This window comes from Phalacrocorax aristotelis, chromosome W (genome assembly GCF_949628215.1).
Source record: "Phalacrocorax aristotelis chromosome W, bGulAri2.1, whole genome shotgun sequence".
In the NCBI taxonomy this organism is placed as follows: Eukaryota; Metazoa; Chordata; class Aves; order Suliformes; family Phalacrocoracidae; genus Phalacrocorax; species Phalacrocorax aristotelis.
Genome location: NC_134310.1, coordinates 23,402,943 through 23,419,109, shown reverse-complemented (window position 1 = coordinate 23,419,109; position 16,167 = coordinate 23,402,943). Strand labels below are relative to the sequence as shown.

Here is a 16,167-nt window from a genome sequence, read left to right as displayed (position 1 = left end):
AACTGAAGAACTTGGGTGGGAGGGGGACAAACTGGCAATGCTAATGCCATCACATCCAATGGGGGAATAAGACAAGACAACCAGAGCAGGGATAAAGGTGCTGTAGCAGCCTCATGCGATGGCAACCAGGAGACCAACCACCTCAACGGTTTGCATGGCTATAGTGTGTCCTCGTGCACCCCTCCAGGGAAACCTGTATGCTCAAGCACCTTTCTGAAATGCCTGTACATCAACGTACACAGCATGGGGAATAAACAGGAGGAACTAGAGGTCTGTGAGCGATCGCAGGGCCATGATCTCATTGCAGTCACAGAGACATGGTGGGATAGCTCGCATGACTGGAATGTGGTCATGGATGGGTACAGGCTTTTCAGGAAAGACAGTCCAGCAAGGCGAGGTGGGGGAGTTGCCCTTGATGTGAGGGAGCAACTGGAATGTATCGAGCTCTGCCTTGGAGTGGAAGGAGAACAAGTTGAGAGCTTGTGGGTAAAAATTATGGGGCAGGCAAATATGGGCGACACTGTTGAGGGCATTTGCTACAGGCCACCTGATCAGGAAGAGGAATATGATGAAGCCTTCTACAGACAGCTGGAAGTAGCCTCACAATCGCAGGCCCTGGTTCTCGTGGGGGACTTCAACCACCCTGATATTTGCTGGAAAAGCAACACAGCGAGCCATGCATGATCCAGAAGGTTCCTGCAGAGCATCGAGGACAACTTTTTGATGCAAGTGGTGGAGGAGCCAACAAGGCGAGATGTGCTGCTCGACCTTATCCTAACAAACAAGGAAGGGCTGGTTGAGGATGTGAGAGCTGGGGGTAGCCTTGGCTGCAGTGACCATGAGATGGTGGAGTTTGGGATACTGTGAGGCAGAAGCAGGGCAGTAAGTCAGGTTACAACCTTGGACTTCAAGAGGGCCAGCTTTGGCCTCTTCAAAGACCTGCTAGGAAGAATCCCAGGAGCTAGGGCTCTGGAAGGCAGGGGGCTCCAAGAGAGCTGGTCAATATTCAAGGACCACTTCCTCTGAGCTCAAGATCGGTGCATCCCCAGCAGGAAGAAGTCAGGCAGAGGAGCCAGGAAACCTGCATGGATGACCAAAGAGCTTCAAGAGAAAATCAAATGGAAGAAGGAGGATCACAGTATGTGGAAAAAGGGACTGGCCACGTGGGAGGAATATAAGGAAGGCCAAGGCCCACTTGGAATTAAATCTGGCAATGCATGTCAAGGAAAACAAAAAAGGCTTCTTTAAATCCATCAGCAGTAAAAGGAAGACTGGGGATACAGTGGGCCCACTGCTGAACAAGGATGGGGCCCTGGAAATGCAGGATGCAGAGAAGGCGGAGTTACTGAATGCCTTCTTTGCCTCGGTCTTCACTGCTAAGGCTGGCCCTCAGGCATCTCATCCCCCAGAGAAGAGAGGACAAATTGGGACAAAGGAAGATTTACCATCGGTTGAGAAAGACTGGGTCAAAGATCACCTATGCAAACTGGATCCTCGCAAATCATTGGGCCCCGATGGGATGTACCCACAAGTGCTGAAGGAGCTGGTGGATGTTCTTGCTGAGCCACTCTCCATCATCTTTGAAAGGTCATGGAGGACAGGAGAGGTGCCCGAGGACTGGAGGAAAGCAAATGTCACTCCAATCTTCAAAAGGGGCAAGGAGGACCTGGGGAACTATAGGCCAGTCAGCCTGCTCCATCCCTGTAAAGGTGATGGAGCAGTTCATCCTGGAGGTCATCTCCAGGCATGTAGAGGACAAGAAGGCTATCAGAAGTAGTCAACATGGATTCACCAAGGGGAGATCATGCTTGACCAACCTGATAGCCTTCTATGATGGTGTGACTGGCTGGGTCGACAAAGGGAGACCAGTGGATGTTGTCTATCTTGACTTCAGCAAGGTGTTCGACACTGTCTCCCATAGCCTCCTCACAGACAAGCTAACGAAATGTGGGTTGGATGAGTGGACAGTGAGGTGGATTGAAAACTGGCTCAAGAACAGAACTCAGAGGGTTGTGATCAATGGGACAGAGTCTGGATGGAGGCCTGTCACTAGTGGTGTTTCCCAGGGGACTGTGATGGATCCAGTCGCCCATGGTCAAGTCCACCCCTCGATCACGAGCCCATCTATATGTTGCATCACTCCCTTGATGGCCTGAGGTGTGATGGGCCCACTGAGCTAGAAATAGTTCACCCTGATGTTGCCAGTCCAGATCCACCTCAGCCACTTCAATCGTGGCAGCCTGATCCACCTGCTGGTTGTTCCGGTGTTCTTCAGTGGCCCGACTCTTGGGGACGTGAGCATCCACATGACGTACCTTTACAACCAGGTTCTCTACCCAGGCAGCAATACCTTGCCACAATGTGGCGGCCCAGATGGGTTTGCCTCTATGCTGCCAGTTGTTTTGCTTCCACTGCTGTAACCAGCCCCACAGGGCATTTGCCACCATCCAGGAGTCAGTATAGATATAGAGCACTGGCCACTTTTCCTGTTCAGCGATGTCTAAGGCCAGCTGGATGGCCTTTACCTCTGCAAACTGGCTCGATTCACTTTCTCCTTCAGAAGTTTCTGTGACTTGCCATATAGGACTCCATACAGCAGCCTTCCATCTCCGGTGCTTTCCCACAAGGCAACAGGAACCATCAGTGAACAGGGCATATTGCTTCTCATCTTCTGGCAGTTTGTTATACAGTGGGGCTTCTTCAGCACGTGTCACCTCCTCCTCTGGAGATAATCCGAAGTCTTTGCCTTCTGGCCAGTCCATAAACACTTCCAAGACTCCTGGGTGACTGGGGTTTCCTACTCGAGCCCACTGGGTGATCAGTGCAACCTATTTATTCCATGTAGCATCAGTTGCATGATGTGTAGAGGGGATGTTTCCTTTGAACATCCAGCCCAGCACCGGCAGGTGGGGTGCCAGGAGCAGCTGTGCTTCAGTACCAGCCACTTCTGAAGCTGATCGGACCCCTTCATATGCTGCCAACATCTCTTTTTCAGTTGGAGTATAGCAGTCTTCGGACCCTCTGTATCCCCGACTCCAAAACCCTAGGGGTCGACCTTGGGTCTCCCCTCGTGCTTTCTGCCAGAGGCTCCAGGTAGGACCATTCTTCCTGGCTGCTGTGTAGAGCACGTTCTTTACATGTTGTCCTGCCCGGACTGGCCCAAGAGCTACTGCATGAACTATCTCCTGTTTAATCTGTTCAAAGGCTTGTCGTTGCTCAGGGCCCCATTTGAAATCATTCTTCTTCTGGGTCACTTGATAGAGAGGGCTTACGATCAGACTGTAATCTAGAATATGCATTCTCCAGAAACCCACAACGCCCCAAAAAGCTTGTGTTTCCTTTTTGCTAGTTCGTGGAGATATGGCTGTTATTTTGTTGATCACATCCATTGGAACCTGACTACGACCATCTTGCCATTTGATTCCTAAGAACTGGATCTCCTGTGCGGGTCCCTTGATCTTACTTTGTTTTATGGCAACACCAGCTTTCGGAAGGATTTGGACTATTTTCTTCCCTTTCTCAAAAACTTCTGCTGCTGTATTGCCCCACACGATGATGTCATCAATGTATTGTAGGTGTTCCGGAGCTCCACCTTGTTCCAATGCATTATGGATCAGTCCATGGCAAATGGTAGGGCTGTGTTTCCACCCCTGGGGCAGTCGATTCCAGGTGTACTGGACGCCCCTCCATGTGAAAGCAAACTGTGGCCTGCACTCTGCTGCCAGAGGGATTGAGAAGAATGCATTAGCGCTATCACTTGTGGCATACCGCTTGGCTGCCTTTGACTCCAGTTCATATTGAAGTTCTAGCATGTCTGGCACAGCAGCGCTCAGTGGTGACGTGACTTCATTCAGGCCACGATAGTCTACTGTTAGTCTCCACTCTCCATTAGACTTCCGGATTGGCCATATGGGACTGTTAAAGGGTGAGCGAGTCTCGTTGATCACTCCTTGGCTCTCCAGTCGATGAATGAGCTCATGGATGGGAATCAGGGAGTCTCGGTTGGTGCGATATTGCCGCCGGTGCACTGTTGTGGTGGCGATTGGCACCTGTTGTTCTTTGACCCTCAGCAACCCCACAACAGAAGGGTCCTTCGAGAGGCCAGGCAAGGTAGACAGCTGTTTAATTTCCTCCACCTCCAAGGCAGCTACGCCAAAAGCCCACTTGTACCCTTTTGGGTCCTTGAACTACCCTCTCCTGAGGTAGTCTATGCCAAGGATGCATGGAGCCTCTGGGCCAGTCACAATGGGGTGCTTTTGCCACTCATTCCCGGTTAGGCTCACTTCGGCCTCCAATACAGTTAGCTCTTGGGATCCCCCTGTCACTCCAGCAATACTGAAGGGTTCTGCCCCTATATAGTTTGATGGCATTAAGGTGCACTGTGCACCAGTGTCCACTAAAGCTTTATACTCCTGTGGGTCGGACGTGCCAGGCCATCGGATCCACACAGTCCAGTAAGCCCGGTTATCCCTTTCTTCCACCTGGCTGGAGGCAGAGTCCCTCTATTCCTGATCATAGTATTCGTCACTCAGTTTCTGTAAATACGATTCACAAGTGTCTCTGTTAAGATCAGAAAGAAAATCAGTGCTTCTGCTCCTCTGTCTGGGGAATTGCTTACTGGAAACTGGAGCAGCAGTTTTCCTGGAGGAACTCCCCTGAATGACTGTTTTTCCTTGCAGCTCACGTACCCGTGCCTCTAGGGTCGAGGTAGGTTTTCCATCCCACTTCTTCATGTCTTCTCCGTGGTCATGCAGGTAAAACCACAGGGTCCCCCGTCGTTTGTATCCTTTCTCTTGACCAAAGGGACGCTTACTCCTAATGGCTGAGATACGGGTCCGTACCGGTGGGGAGTAAGACTTATCTTCTTTGAGTCGCTGGACCTCCCGGGACAGTTTCTCTACAGCCGAGACAAAGGAGGAAGAGAGATTTGCTTCATACTCCCAGAGTTTATCAATCAGCTACGCCACCGTTGGTGCCTCGTCATCTCTCCAGGACATTACTGCCAATGAGTTCCCATGCGTCAATGGTGCGCTCCGTACAAACATCCGCCACATGGGTCGTGTGCTTCATCTGGATCTTTGGATGACTGTTGATCATCTAAGTCACTATAAATCACCTCAAGCACGGCTAGTTCCCTCAGATACTGGATACCTTTCTCCATGGTCATCCATTTTCCTAGGCGAAATACAATATCTTCCTTGAAGGGGTACCTTTCTCTCACACCTGACAGGAGTCGCCTCCAGAGGCTGAGTGCTTGTGTTTTTTTTCCCAATTGCTTTGTCAATGCCCCCTTCCCTAGAAAGGGATCCCAGTTGTTTGGCTTCCTTCCCCTCTAATTCCAGACTGCTGGCCCTGTTATCTCAGCATCGGAGCAGCCAGGTGACAATGTGTTCACCTGAACGACGGCCGAAATCTTTTCGCATATCCCGCAACTCGCTCAAGGATAGGGATCGGGTAGTTTCAGTTTCTTGTATGAGTTCCTCCTCTTCCTCCTCCTCTCCTCGTGATGGCCCTGCTTCTTCATCGTCTCTTTCTAAACAAGTTGACTTTCTCTTCCAAGATTTCTTCTTGTGCATAGGGGCGACTGATACTGGCACAGGTTGGTCCTGTGATTCAGCTGCAACGCTTGTCACCGGGGTTGGATTAGCTGCAGTGTCTGTCGTGGGGGTTTGAGTGGCCGCTGTGCTCATCGCTTTCCTTTTCTTTGTCTTTTTAGATCCAGAGGCCTTCTCGTCCCCTTGGGGGTACTGAATAGTGTTAAATAGGGCTCGATAGGCATGGGCCAGGCCCCAGCACATTGCAGTGATTTGTATCTCTCTGGGATTGCCTGGGTGACAACATACTTCCTCCAAATATTCTGCTAATTTTTCAGGGTTCTGCACTTGTTCAGGGGTGAAGTCCCACAACACTGGGGGTGCCCACCGTCTTAGGCGTTTGCCCATACTATCCCACATACCCTGCCACGCATAGCTAGCCAGCCTTGGGGCAGATCTCTGGATGATATTCTTAAATTGCTTATTAACCATGACAGAGCTGAAACCACCTGCCAAAGCAATACCAACAGATGTATCTTAACTACCCAGGGATGTTCAAGGTACTGAAAAGTTGTTGTAATGAAGGAGGAGACATTATAGAAGATGGTAGCTAAGGTGCCATTCTGTATTTCCTCCATAAAAAAAACTCTCAGAGGAGGAGGTATAATTGCTAATTGTCTCCATGAGGTGGTAGCCAAAGTACAGTAACGGCTTCCATGCAAGACCCAAATAATCGGTAACGGTCAAGGCCAGTGTTTTAATAACAAATCTCCGAGGCAAAACATCTCTAATCACTGCAGAGCACAGCAAACTACAAAAACCAACAGCATTTTTTAACGTGTACTTTACAATAAGCATGGTGTAGATCGGATAAGCTATTATTGAGAACAGATGAATCAATGCTGGGACCAGCAACTGTTATTATCTCAAACCCTTCACGCCCCACTTTGGGTGCCAAAATGGACTGTCGTGGCTCAGCCCCAGTCGGCAACTAAACACCACGCAGCCGTTCCTTCACTCCCCCCATCCCTGTGGGATGGGGGAGAGAATCGGAAGAGCAAAAGCAAAAAAATAACCTTGTGGGTTGAGATAAGAACAGTTTAATAATTAAAATAACAATGATAATGATGGTTATTTTAGTAATAACAATAATGATAATATAATAAAAAGGAAAAGGGAAAAAGGGAATAAACCAGAAACACAAACGATACAACTGCTCACCACCCGCCAACCGACGCTGCCGGTCCCCGAACCGCAATTGCTGCTTCCCTCCTCCGGCCAGCTCCTCCCAGTTAACATACTGGGCATGACGTTACATGATATGGAATATCCCTTTGGCCAGTTTGAACCCCCTCTCTCAGCTGTGCCCCCTCCCCTCCCGGCTTCTTGTGCACCTGGCAGAGCATGGGAAGCTAGAAAAGTCCTTGACTAGTATAAACACTACCCAGCAACAACTGAAACATCTGTGTGTTAGCAACATTGTTTTCATACTAAGTCCAAAGCACAGCACTATGCCAGCCACAGTGAAGATAATTAACTCTATCCCAGCTAAAACCATGACAGCTTGTCAAAAGCAGGGGGCAATCATCAAGACCGCATTTAATTCAAAAGCCTTTGTCTTCAAATAGGATTCAGTTTTGCAGTCTACGTAATCCACAATATCCATAATAGTGAATTATTTGTAAGAGGCGAAAAAACCCCAACACCCATGCAAACCATATTACAGAACAGAGTATCCTTCTCATTCCTTATTGTCTGTAGCAGAAAATTAATCTAGGACAACGTAATGAAGCAAACACATAATGAGGATTTAATACTTGGAAGGGATAGAATTTGCAGAAGCTACAGAACATTAGTACTACCAGGTCAGGACAACTCAGCTGTTTGCAAGGCTTGGTAAAGACTCATATTTTACATGACAAGCTGTGCAAAGATTCAGACCTTTTCCTCCTTAATCTTCCAGTGACACAAGTCTCACTGTCAGAATTCATGGGTACACTGGCATCTCTGATAGTTGCTTGCTGCATGCTAATTCTTTTTTCAGCTGAAGATACTAAAAAAAGAAAGTGAAGGTATTCAGAGCATGTAGTCAAAGATGACATCATATAACATACCTAAGATGATACATATCTTGGTAAAGCAGAAAGCTCGTCTTCAATTTTCAGCCATGCTGTATCCCATTATTCACTGAGGGCTGGAAAACTTACACAGACCTCACAGAGCAAAGGCTCCAAAAAAGCAGAAATGTTGGCTGTCAGCTGGTGAGCAGGAACTCCATGGTGGGTGGAGTGAGCTGCACAGTTCAGAATACACAAAATGCTTTAGAAAAGCTAAAGAACAGCAAGAACTGTCCTTGTATATATTTGCAGCACATCTCAACTCTCATGGTCATCCAAATAATCGACTGAGTGGGAACATGCCCCCACACACTATTCTGTCCCACCAGGGCAATACGTCAAGGCTTATGGTTTGTTGCATAGGCCACACATCTTCAGTCACAGGCAGCATTTAGTCCCGCTGACACACCAGGTCTTCTTCCACCAGCAAAAGAACTGTTGCAATTGCAAATACTACCATTCCTCAGCAGATTTTTGAGGAATAAAACATTTCTTTCCTGGTCTTGGTGGTCATATTGCTTATCACCATAATGCACCAAAATTGCAAGCTGGGCATTTCAGATCTATGAACTATCCATACACAATTCAACTCCAGTAACAGACACCATAAAGGAAGCAGAATCAACTTTCAAAAAACTAATTTTAATCAAAACAAAAAAAAAATGTTGATCATTAACAAGTTTATAAAACAGTGATTTAGTTACATAAATAAATTTATATCAGTGTATCAAATCTTAATTACTTTCACCTTCATGAGCATGTTTACATGGGTGATGAAGTACAACCTTTTAACTTATTATAATAAATAAAATGGAGAGCACGAAATAGTTTTTTCTAAACAAAAATACCTACAAACATACCTCTAGCATGTTCTCTAATGAAGGGAACAAGAGACACTGGACAACTTTTGCACCAAAACATAAAAGCTGCTTTAAAAAGCACAAGGATACAGAACCGTCAGCTAAAGTAAAGACACTATACTGTAACCAAAGTCGGTATTTAATAATATAATGAACGGTTTGGTAGTTAGATATCCAGTTTGGTTATTTTAAAGCATTAAGACAAGGCAAGATAGAAGGCTGTTTTTGTTTGAGTAACTCTAGAGAAAATAAAATATATTAAAAAAATGAACAGAAAAGTAGAACAGTCATACCTATACAACTTTCTGTCCTGCACAAAGTCAAAATACCTATGCAGAATATATATAAAATATATATATTTGTGCACAAAGTTTAGCTTATTAGTAGCTCACTGCAAAGGCCTAATGTATCATGTCAATAATTTTGCATTTTGTGTCAAAAAGGATATTTCTTTAAGTTTCCTAGGCTAGGAGAAACAAACCCCAGTTCTGGCATACTGTATTCTTAATGCTAAGGCTTGCTGCTCTGGCCGTGTATTTTTTTTGTTGTCCCTCTTTACTATAATGCCTGTTACAAGCATGTGTGTATGTGTGTATACATATATATATGTATACATGGGTTGTATAAATATATATATTAAATTTTCCCCAATAGGTATCAGTCCAACCATGCAATCCAAAAGGTGGCTCTGCATAGATGCCCAGCATATAGTTTACCACCTGAGCCAACCATGAAGCAAGGCGCACATTAGTCCTTCAGATAGGTTTTCTTTTTTGTTTAAAACCAAGCTACTGCAGCTTCAAGTATTTTGCATTACATAGATTTTTGTAATAAGTTAATGTTATATTTTTCACTATTCAGACATATACTATAATATATATACAGTACAATAAATGCTCTCATTCTTTTTCTTTTTTTTTTTTTGATAAATCCCTGAGAATGTATGTTGACAGTTGCTAAGTTTCCACATGCACAAGCATTGTGTGCCATGCTTCTGGATTAACAGCACGGCAAAGCCACGTGGTCAGCCGTTTAACTATTAGTATTTAATTTGTTGGTTTGTTTAAATATGCTGAAATGTAAGGATGAGTTACAAAGGAGTAAAGCTGAATCCATTTGAGGTACTTATCACAGGATGGAGGTGTTTTGTTTGGTTTTTAAAGCCATTGCAATATATATTTGTTTTTGAGGCTGTGAACATATACAGAAAGAACAGGAGAGCGATGTGGGCTTTTGCCACTTGACAACATATACTCAGTGTAAACCAAACTTTTTTTAACCTCTCTCTCACACAAAACAGAAAAAAGGAAAAAAATTAAACACACAAAATTTCACAACATGACAGTTTAGTTTGCAAACTCAATATAACTGTACACATATAATACCGGTGTGGCTCTGTTTCTTTAAGTTCAAAAGGATACAAAGGCAGGCTCAAGTAAAAACAAACCATTTCTCCTCTTCACGTATTTTCATCAACCAAACCGCTCACGAACCAACATCATCAGTTTCTTTTTGCCTTTGTAGATTTGTTTTAGGTTGCCAATAAACTGTGTAAACTGGATGTGACCATCATGAGCCATTAAGAAGGTCTCTCGGGCCTTGCTGAGGAACTCTATAAACTCACTATAGTGTCGCGGGCTGATGTGAGTGAGACGTGAATGAGTTGTATTAATGTAGGCTCCGATCGTGGCATCCAAGAGTTGCCTTAAAGGGGCTTTGTCCAGTGACATGAGCTTACCTGAGTTCCTCCTTCCATGAAGTCCCACCATGCCAGGAGTGGTCAAAGTACACCTACGCAGAATATCTGACAGTACTGTTGCACATTTGACACTTTTGACCACCAGAGGTATTATAGCAGCTAGCTCATTTTTCCCAAGGGAGTGGCTGAGCGCACATGCCCACAGAACGTCATTAATGGCAGGGTGTGTGTCCTGATTGTAACTCAGGTTGAGATGCGTCATGGCCAAAGTGGCCAGCTTGTAGGCCCGCATGGGGTAACCACGGTGCTCCATGTATCGTGCTATAGTAAAAAGCTGCGAGTAGCTCATGCCGGTTGTAGCAGCATCTAGAACAATTTGGTAAGCAGTCTCAAAAGCTATGTGATCCTTTTCACATAAGGTCAGTGCAGAGAGGGCACAGTTTTGAGGATCCTTCATGGCACACTGTAGAGCAAGCGTCCTAGCACTGCCAGCCAGCTTCTCCTGCTGATGGCAGTCCAGGTGCAGATGGACAATGGTGCTGTTGGACATCACTGTTGTAGCAACAATACTAGTGGCTTCTGTTGGAGTGAAAAGTGTAAACCAGTTTTGCATGATACTATCCAGTGCATAAACACCTGGGGAGAGAAAGAAAGGATTAGCCACAACTGATAAAACCTAGCAGATACAGATGTTCAGCAAGAGATTACATTTTCAAAGTCTAAGAGGTTGCCAGTGCTTCAGCAAGAAGGGCTAAACCAGATAACATTGCTGGAGAAGTACGTTAAAACAAAGGCTACTGTGCAAACACTGTAGCAATCACTGAAATGCAGATAATAACAAAAAAGCCTGCAAGATAAGCTTTAATCTCCTGGTGTGCCAATTGAGCTGTTTTACTTGTTGTCTAAGACAATTTGGATAACAAGTTCTGGCTCGTTTGGTCTCCTCACCACTCAAAAGCAGCCCTCACACTTGTCATGGTTTTAGCTGGGATAGAGTTAATTTTCTTCACTCTAGCTGGCATAGTGCTGTGCTTTGGACTTAGTTTGAAAACAATGTTGATAACACAGAGATGTTTCAGTTGTTGCCAGGTAGTGCTTGTACTAGTCAAGGCCTTTTCTAGCTTCCCATGCTCTGCCAGGTGCACAAGAAGCTGGGAGGGGAGGGGGCACAGCTAAGAGAGCAAATTCAAACTGGCCAAAGGGGTATTCCATATCATGTAACGCCATGCCCAGTATCTTAACTGGGAGGAGCTGGCCGGGAGAGGGAAGCAACAATTGCGACTTGGGGACCGGCAGCGTTGGTCGGCTGGTGAGCGGTTGTATCATTTGTGTTTCTGGTTTATTCCCTTTTCCCTTTTCCTTTTTATTATATTATCATTATTGTTATTATTATCATAATAATTATTGTCATTATTATTTTATTTTAATTATTAAACTGTTCTTATCTCAACCCACAAGTTTTTTTTTTTTGCTTTTGCTCTTCCGATTCTCTTCCCCATCCCATAGGGGTGGGGGGAGCGAGCGAGCGAGCGGCTGCATGGTTTTTAGTTGGCCGACTGGGGCTGAACCACGACAACACTGAACATTTAAAAGGCAATTTTAACTTCTTTTCTCAATGTGCATCTCAAGGTACAGTGCATGCACAGTAGAATATGAAAGCATGCTAAATGCCACGTTTAATAGAATACCATGGCATTTAATACTAAGCACACCTTAAAAAAAATTCCCAACCCCCACCCCTTCCCTATAGGCTTTTCAGATACATCTTTTATCAAATTCATATGCACCTGAACATCAAGATCCTTATTAGGGAAATACTCTGAGCAATATGCACTACTGGATATTATCTCAAATAGATATTATCCTTAGTATCACTTTATTCCTGTTGGGGGTGGGGTGGGGGTGGGGAGGAGAGAGAGAGAAGGGGGAAACAGTGACTAATGGGTTCCATAAATTGAATCTTATAGCTGGAGTGTCTTCTTACTGCCACAGGCAGTTTACACACATCTGTGAGCCCACCTAAACCACACCCAGAAGTGTGGAACTCTGATGTTTTCTTGTGCAAAAATTCAGCATAGTCAGAAAATACCAGATCTTCATTCAAATAAACAGATTCCTTGTTTTATCAGCTTGATTAAGTCTCAAGAGTACTTGGCATGACATTAAAGGTTCTTTATGGGATGCTTCTATTAGAGTATGTAAACTAATTTAAAGCAGTATTGAAACCAGCATTTTAGTTGCCAGTATGTAACTGCACAAAATAATACTCAGGCACTAATATCTGCAAGATAACCTCAGTAATAATTACCTTAGCAAATAAATAAAAGCAATAAAACAAGAGCATTGCATGAAAATTTGCAGACACAAACCATTTTCTGGCTGAGGGCATACAAAGGCAAGCTGTATTTTCCCATGCTACTGACAACATTAATTTCCCAGTTAAGCATAAAGCAAAGAATAAACTAATCCAGAGAATAAGCAGCACAACAATCCTTTGAAGTTCTGAAATTCATGAAACATCTATGCAATACAATCCAACTCAGATGTATAAAAAAGGAGTAAATAGAGTAGGGAAGCATACTTTCCAAAAATACCTTTAGTGATAATTAAAATTGCTCCCTTATCATAGTACTTATATTGTCCTCACTGCTACAGCTGCTGATTATTTTTTTTTCAGCTACACAGTTTTTAATGCCCTCATATTCACTTCCAGATTCTGTACCCTCATCTTGCAGATGGCAAACTGGAATATAGAAGCTAAGGGACACCTCATCAAGACACACAAGAAATTTATGGCAAAGCCCAGAAATGAACATAATGTCCTGCTAAGTGCACTATTCTCCTACTGCTATCCTCTAAGTATGAGGCTAGTTCTGCTCCCACCTTATTTTCACCTTTTGTGGTTAAGGATGGGTGCATTAGTGTTTGGTTTGCTTTCCAGGGCAGGTAAGAGGCCTGCACAATGTCATAGACACATAACAAAGATGCATTACACTCTAAGCTTGGATTTACCCAGGGGCTTAAAAAAAGAACCTCTCAAAAACCAAACAACAAGCAATGAGAATCCCTTCATGAGATCTTGTCTGCCACACAGTGGGAGGCATCCTCAGCATTTCATTCACCTGCTTTCTGGTTCCTCTTCCCCACAGCTGACCAGATAGTGCTCTCACCAGTTTTTTGGATCCTCACCTTTCAGAGCAAGCAAAGTTGTAGCATAGTGTAACAGGCCATAATCACGAGCCTTTTCTCTGCTGCAGCCTCAAACCCAAACCCAACATGGAGGGGACAAGGGGAAATCTGGGTTATTTCCCATGAGGTTATGCATGTCCCTACCTTGCAGGGAAAAGAAGTCACACTGCATTACTTAACTATTGTCTCACTTGGCCTGTGCCTATTCTATCACATACTCATAAAACTCACTCATCATTGCGATAATTAATGCCTTCTAACCAAAGGAATTTTATAGATGAACAGAAAGTGGAAGACATTTGCAGAGCTGTGCTAGTTTTGGCTGGGATAGAGTTAATTTTCTTCACTGCATCTGGTATAGTGTGTTTTGGATTTGGTATGAGAATAGTGCTGATGGCACATTGATGTTTTAGTTGTTGTTAAGTAGCGGCTAAGGCTAAGTGTCCCTAAGTAGTGCCTATACTAGTCAAGGACTTTTTCCTCTGCTAGGGGCACCAGAAGCTGGGAGGGGAGGGGACACAGCCAAGGCAGCTGATCCAAACTGACCAAAGGGCTATTCCATACCATACGATGTCATACTCTGTATATAAAGCTGGGGGAAGAAGAAGGAAGGGGGGGGACGTTTGGAGTGATGTCGTTTGTCTTCCCAAGTAACTGTTATGCTTGATGGAGCCCTGCTTTCCTGGAAATGGCTGAACACCTGCCTGCTGATGGGAAGTAGTGAATGAATTCCTTGGGTTTTTCTGCTTGCACGCACAGCTTTTGCTTTTCCTTTTCATTATATTATTATTGTTATTATTACTATTACTGTTTTGCTTTACCTATTAAAATGCCTTTATCTCAACCCACAATTTTTCTCACTTTTACCCTTCTGATTCTCTCTTCCATCCCACCAGGGGGGAGTGAGCAAGTGGCTGTGTGGGGCTTAGTTGCTGGCTGGGGCTAAACCACGACAAGAGCCTAGGTGTTGACAAACAAGATCAAGCCCTCTAAGATTAGCTGCCTTTTGGCAGGAGCCCAAGAAGCATCTTAGAACATACCTACTTCTGTTGCACATGTTACTAACCACCTCACCATTTCCCGCCGTCGCCAATTCAGTGTTGACAGCGTCATCCGCATCACCTGTTAAAACAACACAAACAAAATAAAAATTAATCCTATTGCAAAACCAAGACAATATACCAATGGGGATTTAAGTTACTCAAATACACTGAGGTTCAAAATGGCAGCCTCTTGCCCCCTCCGGTCTATTACCTCTTTTTAGCTGATCTGTCAAAAGACTTGACAAATACTGCTCAGCTATCTTAGAAGAGCATACAGAGAGTAATTCCAACTGCAGGTCCTTCAAGGCTAGAGGAGAACTTCTGTTTTATTGGGGGAGAAGAAAAAAAAACAAGCCCCCCCCCCCAAACAACAAAAAAGCCCAACCAATTACCAATTATTCAAAGTAAGTTATAGTGTGTCTCCTCCTTCTATGTATGTTAGTCTTTAAAGTGGAAATGTGTCAACTCTTGTTGGGCAAACTAACCCATCTAATTTTTCCCCCATCTTCATTTTTTTCTTTGACTTCAACAATACAGACAGGAGTTAGAGTGTACTGTGATTTGACTAGCTGCTTACGCTGCAAAGATATATATACACACACACTTCCAGATATATCCAGATATTATTAGTAAGTCCACAGTGGTGATTTCTCTCTCTGAACAAGGAGTCCCTGTGAAGAAGTTCCGTCGTAAAAACATCAGAATCATAGAAAAAGGACTTTAAGCTCTGACTGCAGTGCCCATATTTTATATCACTTGCAGTTATTGCCTATGTTGTTTCTCAAAATGTGGGCAAATATGTTTATGCAGTAAAATAAACACTGCATGGAAATTGCATGGAAAGCTTGTTTCAGCTAACTGGACAGACCTCACAGACATCTAGATGAAGAAAGCAAGTAGTTTTCCCCTTACAATATCAGTGATCATACTATGGTATTACTATTTGTAGCAATTAGAGCTCAAGATCGGTGCATCCCTAGGAGGAAGTCAGGCAGAGGAGCCAGGAGACCTGCATGTGGAAAAAGGGACTGAGTACTTGGGAGGAATATAGGAATGTATAGGAATGTTGTCAGGGTATGCAGGGATGCAATGAGGAAGGCCAAGACCCACTTGGAATTAAATCTGGCAAGGGATGTCAAGGATAACAAGAAGGGTTTCTTTAAATACATCAGCAGTAAAAGGAAGACTGGGGATACAGTGGGCCCACTGCTGAACAAGGATGGGGCCCTGGTGACGCAGGATGCAGAGAAGGCAGAGTTACTGAATGCCTTCTTTGCTTCGGTGTTCACTGCTAAGGCTGGCCCTCAGGCATCTCAGCCCCCAGAGAAGAGAGGACAAATTGGGACAAAGACTTACCATCAGCTGAGAAGGATTGGGTCAGAGATCACCTATGCAAACTGGATCCTCGCAAATCCATGGGCCCTGACAGGATGCACCCGCGAGTGCTGAAGGAGCTGGCAGATGTTCTTGCTGAGCCACTCTCCATCATCTTTGAAAGGTCATGGAGGACAGGAGAGGTGCCCGAGGACTGGAGGAAAGCAAATATCACTCCAATCTTCAAAAAGGGCAAGAAGGAGGACCTGGGGAACTATAGGCCAGTCAGCCTCACCTCCATCCCTGTAAAGGTGATGGAGCAGTTCATCCTGGAGGTCATCTCCAGGCATGTAGAGGAAAAGAAGGCTATCAGAAGTAGTTAACATGGTTTCACTAAGGGAAGGTCATGCT

General features: G+C 44.6%; 2 protein-coding genes and 1 long non-coding RNA gene across 4 annotated transcripts in view; 1 reads left to right on the top strand and 2 right to left on the bottom strand.

Annotated features, from left to right (window-relative positions):
- The window catches only part of LOC142049895 (uncharacterized), a 503,625-nt gene that overhangs the window by 364,072 nt on the left and 123,386 nt on the right, over positions 1 to 16,167 (bottom strand). The gene's annotated exons all lie outside the window — the stretch shown is intronic.
- LOC142049889 (zinc finger SWIM domain-containing protein 6-like) overlaps positions 1 to 16,167 on the top strand; it is a 146,013-nt gene that overhangs the window by 78,405 nt on the left and 51,441 nt on the right. The gene's annotated exons all lie outside the window — the stretch shown is intronic.
- On the bottom strand, positions 8,275 to 14,543 carry LOC142049892 (zinc finger SWIM domain-containing protein 6-like). The gene is made up of 2 exons (XM_075078070.1): positions 14,440 to 14,543; positions 8,275 to 10,846 (listed from the first exon to the last, which is right to left on the bottom strand). The coding sequence occupies exons 1-2, from the start codon at positions 14,516 to 14,518 to the stop codon at positions 9,984 to 9,986; spliced, it is 942 nt and encodes a 313-aa protein (XP_074934171.1). The 5' UTR covers positions 14,519 to 14,543; the 3' UTR covers positions 8,275 to 9,983.

Excerpts from the sequence above, each read along its gene's own strand:
- LOC142049892 (XM_075078070.1), bottom strand. The coding sequence starts at position 14,518 with ATGCGGATGACGCTGTCAACACTGAATTGGCGACGGCGGGAAATGGTG. Across the intron at positions 10,847-14,439 it reads AACATGTGCAACAGAAGTAG|GTGTTTATGCACTGGATAGT; the intron begins GTATGTTCTAAG and ends TTCTCTCCCCAG.